Genomic DNA, 14,246 nt, shown 5'->3' with positions numbered 1-14,246 from the left:
GAAAGTTCAGCTGTGTGTTTATGCATGAACGCCAGACAGAGAGCTTGCAGTGCTGATTATATTAAGATTCAGGGATAACTGGAAAACTGGCCAATTGCGTGCCAGTGGGTGGTTGAACAGGCATGGCGACAGAAGAAAAATTGTTCCTACTGTTTATCTGATATGTTTAGATACTAATAGCATCCACTTTATCCATGCACATACTTACTCAATCTTAGATGCAGTTACAGTCGAACTGAAATATATTAAAACCACATACAGCCAAACTTTGGATGTATCGAACCCGTGTATAATGAATTATTGTGTATAACAAACAGCACTAATATCCCCTTGTAAATGGTTGTTTTATATATAGCATTACCTATATATCGAACTGTTTTTGTGATTCCCTTCAGATTCCATATATCTGGGTTTGACTGTACCATTTAATGCAGTCTGGAGATTTAATACAGATCAATACAAAGATGCGAAAATACACACGTATTCTTGTGGAATGTAGTCAAAGCCTTGCAGTTTCACAAGTGTGAATGATATTGCTACGCGTGCAATAATATGAAAGGCACTGAGAATGCAAGGTGAATAACACAAAAAGTATTTATGGGAGCTGTTCATTTAACTAAGAACTCGGACACTGCTTCGTCACATTAATCAGTGTTGGCCTTGCCTGACCATAATGTAGACAAATCATAACCACAACAAATAGTCAAGCTACGAAAGTCATCATTTAATCATCGAGAAGAATGATGTCAGTCTATTATGAACACAGGAACAGCTGCCTTACTCATGTGAAATGGACTAGGACTTATGAAAGGAAACCCAAAAAATTTGGAGGAGAGCTAATTACACATTACAGATGATCAGGCTGACTCAGCCTCACGTGACAGCAAGCCCCCTTTTGTCTTTTCAAGGACGGCGTAAATATCTAGTGCTTCACCAGGAGGAATGCCATAGCCCTCTTTCAATCCCTGAGGATTCGACGGCGTCACGCAATCCATGTCCACCTCCTTCCTAAGCACAGTGTCAACTTCAACGCTGCTGAAGAAAGCCACACTCTGCGGAAGATCCCGCATTCCCAGTCTCCAAGCAAAAAAGGAGCGTGTGAGCAGATTAGTCACCTGCAGTGCCAAGGCAGCCCTGTACCTGTCCTCAGATGCGACTAAGAAGCGCACCTCGTCGTGGATACTGACGGCAAAGCGGCCACGAATCGCAAAGTCCTCCATGAGCCACCTCATGGTGACCAGCATGAGGTGAAGGTAGTCCACCGCCGAGCTCTGCACAACCCAGTTTATGCGGCTGTTGAAGAAATTTGTGTTCACGGCAGCAGGCTCCAAAGCACGGCTGATGCAGCAACCCAGAACTGGAGTCCTTGGAACTTTTGAGTTGGCAATCGCTTCGAGTTTGTTGAACATGTGGGACTCACTTCCTCCGGACCAGACCTTACGGGCACCTTGAATGTAGACATCCTGGCCGCCGACATTTTCGCTGGCGTGCACCCTTACACCTTTCGTCTGGGCATACATCATCTTTGCTTTGGAGGCAGCATCCTGCAAGGTCAGTCTGTGATTGAACTGCATGAAGAGGCGCTGCGCAAATGGCAGCCCTGCACCATAGATGCGGGCATAATTGATAACTTTGGCTTGGTCCCGACTGATGCCGACGGAATGAGCAATGCGGCTGTGCATGTCGGTACCAGCTGCCTTGTTACCCTGGAGGGTCATCCACCCAAAGGCCGTGCAGCCATGCATGCCTGCAAAGTGAGCATCTGCGAAAATGGAAGCAATCCAGAGTTCCTGGGAGTCTACGTCAGCACCTACAATGTGGTAACCCTTGGGAGCCTGAATCATGCACTTGAGCTCACTACCCACACGGTCTTTGTAAGCGTTACTGGCTGTCAGCCATGTCGTCTCGACACCCCGTCGTGTTACTGTGCCGGCCGGAATGATCCGTGGCAGAATGACGCCGTAGTCGGCACGCTCGTCAGCTTCGATCGTTTTCGGCAGTTCCTCCCTGTCAAACCACACCACCATCTGTCCCATGATGCGGTCGCGAGCGTTCTTCCAATACGAAATCATCTTGCTCAGCGACAACACCTGATTGGCTTCGGGGTTGTCGCTTGACTGTAGGGTTCCGTCAGAAACCTTGGGCAGAAAGTCTTTGGCAAGTGGGTTTCCAACTCTCTTGTGAGGGCCATCCTTGTGTGGGAGCCTAAAGAAGCTGCACCCTTCAATGCCAATGTCTGTGTCGGCATTTTCCTCCAGTCGTGGAGTATCGATTTTTTCTCCCAGAACTTTCCGCCAGAGTTCTTTTGACCCTTCTTCTGGAATCCTCTCTAGTTTTTGCCACATTGAATCGGTGTCACTACTCTCTGCAGAGCACCTCTGGTAGCCACAAACTTTCAGAAATTCTGCAAGAGGAAACTTTGGCTTCTTTTCGTCTGTGCCTGTTTCTTCCTTGACAGCTGTAGAAACAATTATGGACCTGTCGCTTCCAGCCTTTGGGACCAAGTAGCCCCAGCCATGCTTCTCATCATAGTGAACAGGATAACCATCCCACTTTAGCCTAAGCAGCTTTGGCACTGAACGCATTTGAGTGCTGATTAGGTAGGGCCCAGGAGCCCAATCTGGGTTGTCCTCGGGGTTTAAGGGAGGCTTCGTGCAGAAGTCACGGTACCAGGCGGGATAGCCAGGCATGAATGGCTGCACTTTATACAACAGCTTTGAAGTATCAAAGATGTGCTGGACTTGCATCAGCAATTCTTTCTCAGTAGGAACTGGGCTGCTGTTATGGTCTGACTCTGAAACTGGTGCTGTCCTTGAGGAAGGCTCTGAGTAATTTTCCAAGGGCTTTTGCAAACTAACTGAATTTGCTGGAACAGTTGTCTCGCAACTGGTTCCAGAGCCTGCTTCTGTCTCACCCACATGAGCCAATGGCTCCTTTGAGGATGACTTGGACTCCTTTGTGCGCTTCGAAGAGGTCTTGGAAGTGGTAGGTGCCTTTTTGATCCTGATGCTCTGAACTGTCCAGTCAAGGTCCCAGAGCCACGGGTCCTTCTTGTATGCTTCACCATGCAGCAGACGGCAAGCACCATTGGCAATACTTGTCAGCATCTGCTTCAGCTCCTGTTGGTAGTCCTCATAGATCGAGTCCGCCTCCTTGAGGTAACGCTCCCAATTCTGATTCACTGGAAGATATGCCGTCAACATCTCCAGCATGCCCGCAAATGACACTGGGTGTGGGAACCGCTCAAAGTACAGCGGGAGAAGCTTCTTGAGTACCAGGTGGGTGGCGACCACGTCATTGGCGCAGTAAGTCATCAGCTCCTGGAAGTCGCCAGCAACGTCCTGCAAGGTGCCATTCACGAAGGTGTCTCTGGACTCTTTCTTGAGTGTGCGGCCGCCGGAGTAGAGCTTGTAAACGGCGGCGAGATTGTTGAGGGAGCTCAGGTCCTGCCACAATTCGACCGGAGGACCGCGCGTCACCGCTGTCGTTTCCGACGACTTCTCCGACTTGCTGGCCATAGAAAGAGCTCGCTGGAAGCTCGTCAAGCCCGACACGCACATGTGAAGGGACAAAGTGTCCAGAAACCTTAGACGACTCCCTTCGATCATATACTGCTCCCTGATGAAAGACCTGTCGAAGCCGACGTTGTGGCCGACGATTATCCTCGCTGGCGACTCATGTGGGCCAGTGGTCCTTTCCAGGGGTATGAGGTCGCTCAATTTGATGCGCTCTTTCCACCTGAACCGCTCGCCGACTAACTGCGGACTGCACCAGGAGTACCAGCAGTCGCCGGAAGCAGCCGTTGCGAGCGTCGGGAAGTGCCCTTCTCTCACGCACACCTCGACGTCGAAGACGAGCGACGTCTCATCGGGGTAGTCGACTTCGATCGCGTCTTTCCCGTCATTGAGGTACTTGGTCCATCCCGGTGCGAACTTCCAGCGCGGCGGCTGGCGGGGCAAGGTCGTCGCGCTCAGCGCTTCCGCAGCTAACCTGTAGTCCTTCGAATACCGGCGGCCGAGCTCCAAGAAGTGCTCTTCGAGGTCAGAACCCAGCAAAGGCGGCAGCTTGAAGTCGACGTCGGGCTGCGGGGTCGTTGTATGGCCCCACAGTTTTTGCTCCTTCAAGTGATGCACGCTCCTCTCAACAGCTTCGCGATCGACCTTGTCGCAGACGCCGCCGAAAACTTGCCTGTGCAGCGCTGGCGACAGCATTTGCACTCCGATGGGGTTGAAGCGGCGCGCATTATCAGTTTCCCCAACGCCGCTGTTGCGGTCCTGCAACGCCGTCTCCGAAAGCGATGTCGCATTTTGGCGTCGGGTAACAACGACGGATCTCTCACGAAGACGAGGAAGGCGGGCACGCACCTGCGTCAGCATCGAGAGCTGTCACCACGAAAGTTCACACACATCTCACACCAAAGTCGCAAAGTTGCGCTTTCCTCCGACCACGCGTGTTTTGTTTACAGCGGTTCTGTCGGCTCATTTGTCTAGCACTGACTCCTGCATAAAACTAGAAGATTTGTCATGAAGTATGCTGTTTAGCAGCGCCGCTTCTGAACATTCCTTGAAATTATAGCCTTCAAGATTTGGCGGTACGAAAGCCCACGCATCTCCCAATCTTGAAGGCTAGCCTCAACTCAACACATACCTTGCTTTGGAACTTTGGAATACGGCAATAGTCAGGAAATGTAAAATGCGTAAATTGCCCGGACCAGTCAGAAGCTAAAGCCTCTATCGAACAGTTTGACGTATGAACCCACTGGCACGCTGCATTTTTTTGCGGGCGTTAAACTGACAGTATAATTCGAGAAGAGCCTTCCCGTTTTCATTTGAAAATTTCTTTTATTCAGTAAAAATGACGCATATTTATCACACGCGTTCCGAATGAGCACGTACGCCTCTAAACAGACACGGCGACAACTACTGAATCGCCGTTAGAAATTCATACCGAGATTAGTGTCAAAAGAAAAAAATACCTCAAGAAGCTCTCACACATTCGAACAAACAGGCGTTTATAAAAGCATTTTAATGTGACCGATTTTGCCGCATCTTTGTTGTCGCTCGCGCGGAAACCGAAATGAAACGTCAGACACCAGCAGGCAGCCAGAGCGCAGATGTCGCCACTCGAAAATGAATCCTTCAAACGTAAACATGGCTGATGATGTGCGGCAAGCCGCCCCGAAATCGCCCTCGAATAATGTTATATCGGGTACGTTGGGAACACCGGTTGTTGTTTTTCGAACTGTCGCTGGACGTAGCATTTCGTAGCTGGAAATCCTACTTTACAGATGAGCGCCAAACGCTGCCCGGAGTTATTCGCCCTCCATTGTATCGGCTTCCTAAGCCTGAATCCGTGCTTCTATTTGATATAGCGGGGTCGATTTGTCTTTTTCTCTGCAGAGCGGGCAATAATTTGCGCGTCTCCTTTGGCGCTAGCGAATCTTTACTTAATTCTTATAGTGAGTGTTGTTGTACGATTGAATCTCGAGCCATTTGTATGAAGGGAAAGATTTCGTTCTTGTGCGCGAAGCTGCGTAAAAGCGAAGCATTCTAAAAACGGTCCGAGGCGCGCACTTAAATTGACGGCTGGCGTTTTTTCTTTCTCTTTCTTCTTATTTTCAGACATCAATCACGATGAAGCGATACTCGCACAGGAGAAAGAAATTGAGCGCGAGGTGAGTTGTCTTATCGCCGTGTCATTTGTTTTTCAGAAAGGCATTCAAACTTCCGCGTAGTTTGCATGTCGGCGCGCAGCGCTTCATCAAACCGCTTCCGAGTCCACGCGCGTTGGATGTCTTTTGCAAGCCAGCTGATTTCACGGAACGATTGCTGCTATTTGCCAACGCATTCAAATGTTTTCTTCCGAGTAAATTTGATGGTACAATGCAACACTGTCGATGCAAGTAAATATGCTGTTTCAAGTAACCCGGTGCCGAGGCCGTTTGAACCAGCGCACATCTGCTATCCGATACACGGGAGCCGCAACTCTCTACCAATTCAGTATCTCTTGGATGTTTGCTTATTTATTGTGCGCTGGTCGCGAGGTTATCAGTGATGTGCCAGAATGAACGGGGTTCTCAGCAAAGCAGCTAACTAAATTGTTGAGAGAATCCTGTGTCGTATACAATCCCCGACAGTTACTACCCAGTGCTTATTTTGGGATTAAACAGCGAAACACAATTTTTTGCCGTAGACAAATGGTGCAACATTTCTGCTTGTAATCGGCACACGTACATGGTACAGCCATCATTCTTGGAATCAACTGTTGATAGTATCTAATACCCTTGTCATGCCGACAAATACAGTGCAGTTTTGAGTGTGTGTGCCTCAATGTTCGGGTTGTTATGGAAAGGTTTAAGGACATCATTTGTGGAATTCACTCATTGGCAAGTGCATTCAACTCTGTTGGGTGAAAGTGCATAGCTTTGGTACAAGTTCTTCAAAAATACAATAATTTTCAATGAAGATGCAGTGAAATGCACTTGCTAAATATGATACAAGATGCTCTAAAAGGCCAAACTAAAGCATAATCTTCCAGAGGACTTCACCCTTTGTATAAAGACAACAGAATCCACTAACTCATTGCAGCAGTACCTGTATTACACAGGGCAGCATGCATTTATTTTGTGCCCCTTTTGTTAATTCTTAACAACATATGCCTATCGGCAAATTGCCTGAATCTAAAAAAATGCATACCTGCCAACTCTGTCATGTTTTTTGAAACGTACGAATTTGTGCTCATTCTACAACTTTATGAATGGAGCATTTAGTAGTACGAAAAATAAACGATATTTGCAAAAATATTTTGTTCGTCAATTTCCGATCAATGATTGCTGTTGAAGCTTGTTTGATGGTGAAAGGAAAAAACGGGTACTTGCTTTGCGCTTGTTTATACAAATTGGCAACTGGGATGTCGCTGAAAAGTCACTCTTATCTAAAAACAATGTGCTGCCTCTTGGCAGTTGCAAGTTTGTGGTAGCTTGTGTGCTGATTCTAAAGGCAAATCATCATTAATAAATTGCATGTTTATCCCACAGAAGACATGGGTTCGGGGGCAGTCAAGCTCTGGAAAAAAAAAACCCGGCCATCCCCACCTCCCTCCTCTATGGTTGCGTAAAGTTTGTCAGAGGTTGGCATGTATGAATTCGTCTGGGCAGGAATAGTACAGAAAGCCAAGGGGCTTAATTTTCTGTTACATTCAACTATATCATGCCAACTGACAATGAAGTCATAGTGGAAAATTAACCATTCTTTTTAGGGGGTGTTTAAATGTGAAGGTAACAATAAAAAGGAAAATGAATGTGACTGGTGCGTCATAGCCTTAGCTGCTTTTGTTCCATAAAACCTTACGTAAATAAGTAACCGACTGATAACTTGCTTCAGGTGAAAGCCGAACCTGCACGTTTCACGTTATGCATGCAATGCTGTATTGAACTGTCACAGCGGCCATTCTCCAGTACGCTACCTTGGTCATCTGTGTGTGTGTGTGTACTAGATCTAGCACTGGGAGTGTTAGCTAGCACCACTCGTGCTGTCACTCTGGTGTAATGGTTCATTATTAACAACGCCGTGAAAAACTGGTGGTGGTGAGAGACACGCACAACAAAAACGAGGCTTCAACTTTAAACTGACGCTTTATTGTTGCAGCAGCCTCTATTTCTATAGATCACGCTATTGCTGCATACCTGCCAACTCTCCCGAATGTTTTGTAATGTTTACGAATTGTGGCTCATTCTACGATTTTGCTAACATTACGTCGTTTTACGAAAAATAAGTTTTGTTTGCGAAAGCTCCCTCTGTGGTGCTCCCTCTTGCAAATGCCGTATACCGGAAAGGTATTTGCTTCGAGCAACTTGATTCAGATAAGTTCCTGAAGCATGCAAAATGTACAGCAGCAATGGGGCTGGAACAAGCCAGTTATTTAAAAACAGTGTTAGTGTCTGCAGTTCCAAGTTTTCTGCTGCTTATGTGCTGTGTCTAAAGTGTGTACATCTGCAACAAAATGTGGGGGCTGAGCTGAGGGCAAACTTAAAAAAAAAAAAAAAGAAAAACAATCCGTGCTATCCCTCTCTCCTGCCCCTAGGCAGGATATCATTCTGCATGATTTTTATGAAATGTTCACAGGTTGGCTGGTATGGTGCAGTGCATGTTACTTGCTGAATGCAAAGGAGAGAATCGGGAAGAAAATAATAGAAAACGCGCCACAATGGCAATAACTTATGTACCCAGTATGTTGCTCTTGTGTCTCTAGCACAAAAGTATACACAAGGGTCTCGCACAAGAGCAAGAATGAGAGTTCTTGTGGGAGGCACCTTTGACAAGTACATACAAAAGTTCACACTTCAGTCAATACTCTAGAGCACTCAAATACTGCGCTTCATAGCAGAGAAAGAGCATTAACACAGCGGCTGCTAGGTTCAAGCTACTGGGCTGAATACTATGTTACCCACACATCCTATCAGCTTACATTCTCTCAAATGGGCCAGCAATGTACAGATATTGGTTTTCTTGCATTGCAGAAGCGCCGATTCAGTGCTCTAGACTTAAGTGTGGACAACTGTACAAGTGGGAGGCACTTGCACATTCTTCTACATTCTTGCCCGCACTTGTCTTAAGTGGCCTGGCAACTTTTTGTGCAAGACGTGTGTGCATTTTTCTAGGCTCTTGGGCGAGAGGCACAAGTTAATTTCTCTCGAAATGGCAGCCCCTGTGTCTCTCACTGTCCCAGTTTTTTGCCGCAGTGTTTGAGCGCCATGAACCAGTACCGAGTTGCCGCGATTTGCTGTTCTCTGTGTGCAATGATCGTGGCTCACTGTGCTCCACCAAGTTCATGTTTGGTCACGTGCACGTTTGTGGCAAACGACCCGCTCTGCAGATTGCCGAGCGCATACCATTGGTTGACACGAAGCAGGATTTGTCCATCCTCGAGAAGGAGTACGCCCTGGACGATGAGGTCTACCAACAGAAAGTCAAGGTAAGGCGACATTGTTTGCCCGGTTTCTTTAGCTGAGTTGCAACAGGGGTTACGAAAGTAGCACTCGAATAAGGGGGTGCGGTGTGAGTGCCCGTATTAGCATAACTGATCGCTAGTGCCACCTGTGGCACCTTTACGCCTACATGACACCAGGCCGAAGTGAGGCCTGGGCTCTTACGCTCTCTCTCTCTCTCTCTTGTTTCCGCCGCCGTCGCAGCGGTCACATTTTTGGTTGAGCGATGAAATAAACGTGTTCTGTTCAAGAATTATTTTCGCCTCGAGTTGCGATGCTACGGCTAACGTCCCTAGCCTTCACGTCCAGACCTCACAGTGAATAGTGATTTTTGAGGGCGAATCGAATACAAATGGAATGGCGCCAGCAGCGAATTGAATATCGAATAGTTTTTGGATAATGTGAGAACAGCACTTAACGCAATTAATATACAATTATGTTCACATCGTAGTGTTCTAAACATTGGCAAGTTTCTGTCATTACATAGTACGCACGTTATAAAGTGTTAATTATTAGCATAAATGGAGTCATTAGGAGCAAATAAGTAGTTTCTTCGCATGCATATGACTCTTCAGAGAGTGCAAATGATCGCTGTATGGCCGATAAAATATGGCTTTTAAGTAAAGCTTGTAAAGTGACGTAGACTGCAACACTAAGCAAGTTCTCGTGTTTTATGTCTATGCTATGTCTGCATGGGTGAAAACTTACCGTACTTTTGCTCCAGTTTTGTTTCATTGGGTGCAGTTTGCGTTTGAAATAATTGAAAAGTGTTAGAATAATATTCGCATTTACGAATAGTGACTATTTCATTCGAAGACCAAATCGAATAGGACACTATTCAATTCGTTATATTGCACACCCCTACGCAATAACCTCTGTATTCTAAAATGTGACTGCACTCGCCGTTTCACCTAGACTCGGTGACATGACGTGCATGGCAGTGCCATCTATCAACTGAAGCAGTCGCTGCACTTAAATGACACTCCAAGACATTTCTCGAACGAAATTTTGAGGATCAGGTGCTCATGAAAATTACTCAAACGCGCCTTACTGAAGTTGCATTTCTCAAGCTGCTCCTCATTGCAGGAGTAATCCAAGAATAGCTACTGAAGCACAGCTTTTTTTTTTTTTTTCACTCGAAGGACTGTATTGTGCTCCACATTGGCTAAATGGGTTGCAAATGAGTACCAGTATGCAATCTTGGCGATGTTGCAAGGCTGGTAACTGTCTAATTTGTTTATTAACAGCCTTCAAAGAGCACCTAAGCAGACATGTGCACCTAGTGGCTAGCAGACCTTATGCAAATCCTAGGCCACCCAAGATAGAAGTACACCAAGGGGTGAAATTTTTGGCCGTAATGCCGACGAACTGTAGCGGTATTTGTTTCATGTTCTGCATCAATTCTGGCAAGTGACAGTAGCGGAATTTCCACTTTGGTTTCAAGAACCTTTCTTTTTTATTGTAGTTTTGATAACTTTCGTGATGAGTTCACTCGTTTGCACAATGACAAGCAGAATCTTATTTAGAGTTAGTCATATCAAAAGGGAACAAACAGTGCAAACTGACGAGAATGGGAACACAGTAACAGGTCATTCGCTTTTAAGTGCAGCCTACCAACCACAATAAAACAATCATACCACAAGGTAGAAGCACCACAAAGCAGAACAATTAAAAATAATCACATCTGATAATTGCCACATGGCAATATGAATGATGCGATAGACATGAATAAGGACAGTCGTCTATAACAAACAACTTCATCTCAAGAAATGACAGTGAAGGCATGCTCACACACTTTTCCCTCTGCCTAATGTGATATTCTTCTATGACCTCGCGCTCCATCCTGTTACTCTGCGTTCCTTTCCTGGTTCGTGCCACTTGTTACCCATTGACACTGACAGTGCTGCCGAGACTATACAGCACTTGATGGGACAAAATGGAGAGAGCGGGGTTCTTGCATTTCCAAGTGAAGCGTACAATTGGGAAAGCCAGTTAGGCAGCTATTGGTGACATAGTCATTATATTGCCTTCGAGCACACACACTTTGGCTAACCGGTGCGCTCTTTGTGACACTACGTGACCACCACCACCTCTGCTTTGTTGACGTGAATAGCTACACTGCACTAGTGCATGTTTTGAGCGTGTCTCGTGAAAATGCGGCAATTATCTGTGACGCTCTGTAGGAATTGAGGCTGTGTATTGTAATAACGGAGTTGACTCGAAGAGAAAAAAAAAAGCAAAATGAAAAAGAAAGTGCGACACGAGAGTTTTGTGTCGTTACTCCTCTAAAATGTCTGGCGCTTGATTGGCTTTGCAGGACCTCCGCAGCAAGTACCAGTCTATCCGCAAGACACGGCCAGACGGCAACTGTTTCTTTCGCGCCTTCAGCTTCGCCTACCTGGAAAGCCTGCTGAGTGACCAGCAGGAGTACACAAGGTACATGAAGATGTCCTTGCTTGGTCTTGGAACGGGCTGTGCAAGGATACTAAACCCCATTTCACACTTAGCAGGCAACACGACAGAAGATACGCAAATACAGTCAAAGCTCGTTAATTCGGCCCCCGTTAATTCGGAAATTCGGATAATTCGGCCTGCTAATTCCCTCCCTTCAAAAATGTACATATGTCTATGGCAGCGAACTCTCGTTAAATCGGCACGAAACTACGCGTGCACCGCTTAATTCGGACTGGAGACAGGCCAATACTGGCGCTGAAGTGAGTTTTTGGAGTTTTGGAGCGCAGAAATCAGTACTGGCACGTACACACTAGCCGCAAAACGCGCGCGGCGCGCCGGCGGCGGCCAAAACGCAGCTGCGGCAGGGCGGCCACACCAACCGGCGGCGCGCCGCTGCGGCAATCACGTGACAGACTAGACTCTTCCCCCCCTCAACGTTGCCCCCCTTCTCGAACTAACCGCGTTGTCATGGCAATCGTGGAGCTCTTAGGTGCCTAGGGACATAATCGCTTAGGGACTTTTGAGGCACTGGTCTCCGCTGAGCGTGGCTCTTATCTCCGGGACCGGGCGCAGTGACCTTGCCGAGCGCAGCTCCTACGTGCGTAGGGAGCGAATCGTTTAGGGCGCGTTGAATATCTGGCGGTGTCTGGGCCACGCCGGCCGCGCTGTAGCGTTTGTTCAGGGCCGTTTATAGTCCGACGTAACGCGAGCGTGCACGCTACGTCACGTTGGCGGAAACGAACCTCTCAACGTAACCGGCGGCTTCCGACGCGGCCCGATGGGCACGGCTCCTGACCCATTCGCGCGTTGGTCGCGCAGAATGCGCCAACCCACAATGCATTTAGCGCGAAGAAATAAAGGCGCCCACTCCACTTCGCCGATGGTCGCAGACAGCCCTTCAAAGCGGCGCGCGGGCTTGTGATCATATTGCGCATGCTCCGAAGATAACAGCCGACGCGCGCGCGTCGGAAGAGATGGCGCTTCGGCTGGCGCAGCGTGGCTGGCCGCGAACGATGCTGACCTGCGCGCCGATAACGTCGGACTAGAAACGAGCGGTCGGGCGGGTCCGCATGACACCAGTTTCCCGCGCGCACGTCAGGGAAGCGGACTGCTCTCATTGGTCTCCTTCATGCGCGGCACGCGGCAAACCGCAAGAAATCGGTCCTGGAGCGATCCCTTCTGCGGCTAGAAAAACCCGTTTCGGCGGCTGCTTTCACGGCGCGCGCGTCTTGGCACGCCGCGACGTGAGCCGAAAGAGACGCGGCGCGCGCCTCGGCGCACGTCGCGGCACGCTTGCACTGGACGGGTTGGCGCATGTGCGAAAAGTCGACCTTGCCGCCCAGCTTTCGACGAAAAAACAAACAACCATCACGGACTTCTTTACGAAGTGAAGGTATGGAATAAAAGCCTTGTTCATATGCATATTTTGTTGTCCATTCGATAATTCGGCATTCGGATAATTCGGACATTTTTTTTACTCCCTTGAGATCCGAATTAACGAGGTTTGACTGTAGCAACACTCAACTGTATATTAAACCATTTTTGGCACTCTGAGGCTTCTCACAATCTTTTCTAGAGTTTAAACTGAATAATACATATTTGATTTGCAAATCAAATTATTCGAGTATTCGCACACCCCCAATTAAGGCAAAAATTGTGGCTCGAGATTACTTAGCCAATTCGTGGTAAAAGACATGGTCTTGAATAGGGCTCAAGCCACAGAAATTCAAAATAAAGAGTGAAATATGTGAAGGTTCATTATATCTAGATTTAACTAAATGTGAAACAGTGATCATATTCCTCAAGGTGCTTTGGTGCTAAAACACTGAACTGCTTTTCTTGTGTACTTCAGTCCACTTTCTTGTCGTTACCAAGTGAAACAGTGATGAGGGTACAGCACATTTTGAACGGTATTTCTAATGTTTTCGTATAGTTTAAAGTTAAAGTTATCTACCTTATTGCCTGCGTACATTAACCCTTTACAGCCAACGACCGATTTTCTGAATGCCTGAATTTTCGGACATGCCCGATAATTTGGACACCTTCGCGGCACCGCTACGTACCCCATAGAGAATGTACAAGAACATTTGAAGTTTTGGACGCAAAAATGCTTCGCCATCCAATTTTCCTGTCTTTTTGCCATCATCACAAGTCCGAAATGGCATTAATAGTAGCCATCGCCCTCGCCATTTTTATTATCTCGCCTCCTCGGATCGGCGCTCTCACACACAGATCCGCTGGCAGCTGTAGTCACCACCACGGCAATGCTAGCCTTTCGCTACCAAACTTCTTCTGTTAGGTGCCGTGTTTTTCATTGAAACAATTCGCTGCTGTTAGCAATGGCGCCGACTCTGCCTTTGCAATCCTCGCCAATGTCCTGGAAGCTCGGAAAGCACAGCGCGTTGCATAATGCCGGTTCACAAAAGTCAGCTTCGCCTCAATACAGCAATGTCACGCAATGAAGCATACAAAAAGTGGGAAAGGGCAATTGTCACGGGACACTGTATGTATTCATTAATTATACATGCATGCACCCGCCGCCTCCTATCACAGTACGAGCACTGATACACCTAATAAATGTACTGGCAGGTCTTCAGAGCTATTTCGGATGTGCCTGTGGCGATTTGAGCCCTTGGGGGCAGTAAAAAGGCATGCATTCGTTTTTCCGGACTGCCCATTTTTCGGACGCTTTCGCGGGCCTAGAGAGTCCGAAAAATCAGACATTAATATATACTAACAAACTGACTTTATTCAGACTACAAAAATATCATGTTTACATGACCACATGCAAGTAACAAGTGCGGCA

General features: G+C 47.3%; 2 protein-coding genes across 2 annotated transcripts; one reads left to right on the top strand and one right to left on the bottom strand.

The window, feature by feature from the left end:
* Positions 1–686: 686 nt before the first annotated feature.
* LOC119457950 (DNA polymerase subunit gamma-1) lies at positions 687–4,459 on the bottom strand. Its single transcript, XM_037719733.2, has one exon. The coding sequence runs from the start codon at positions 4,374–4,376 to the stop codon at positions 858–860; it is 3,519 nt and encodes a 1,172-aa protein (XP_037575661.1). The 5' UTR covers positions 4,377–4,459; the 3' UTR covers positions 687–857.
* A 602-nt stretch (positions 4,460–5,061) lies between these two features.
* On the top strand, positions 5,062–13,318 carry LOC119458820 (ubiquitin thioesterase OTUB1). The gene is made up of 5 exons (XM_049671454.1): positions 5,062–5,208; positions 5,622–5,674; positions 8,875–8,973; positions 11,304–11,496; positions 13,293–13,318. The coding sequence occupies exons 1-5, from the start codon at positions 5,130–5,132 to the stop codon at positions 13,316–13,318; spliced, it is 450 nt and encodes a 149-aa protein (XP_049527411.1). The 5' UTR covers positions 5,062–5,129.
* The last annotated feature ends 928 nt before the right edge of the window (positions 13,319–14,246 follow it).

The sequence above is a fragment of the Dermacentor silvarum genome, chromosome 7 (genome assembly GCF_013339745.2).
Source record: "Dermacentor silvarum isolate Dsil-2018 chromosome 7, BIME_Dsil_1.4, whole genome shotgun sequence".
Lineage (NCBI taxonomy): Eukaryota > Metazoa > Arthropoda > Arachnida > Ixodida > Ixodidae > Dermacentor > Dermacentor silvarum.
The sequence above is the reverse complement of the archived record's forward strand: the minus strand, read 5'-3'. Positions and strand labels throughout refer to the sequence as shown.

Bases quoted from the DNA above. Each gene is read 5' to 3' on its own strand.
- LOC119457950 (XM_037719733.2), bottom strand. From the start codon at position 4,376: ATGCTGACGCAGGTGCGTGCCCGCCTTCCTCGTCTTCGTGAGAGATCC.
- LOC119458820 (XM_049671454.1), top strand. From the start codon at position 5,130: ATGAATCCTTCAAACGTAAACATGGCTGATGATGTGCGGCAAGCCGCC. The intron at 5,209-5,621 runs GTACGTTGGGAA...TCTTATTTTCAG, and splicing joins CTCGAATAATGTTATATCGG to ACATCAATCACGATGAAGCG. The intron at 5,675-8,874 runs GTGAGTTGTCTT...CCCGCTCTGCAG, and splicing joins AGAAAGAAATTGAGCGCGAG to ATTGCCGAGCGCATACCATT.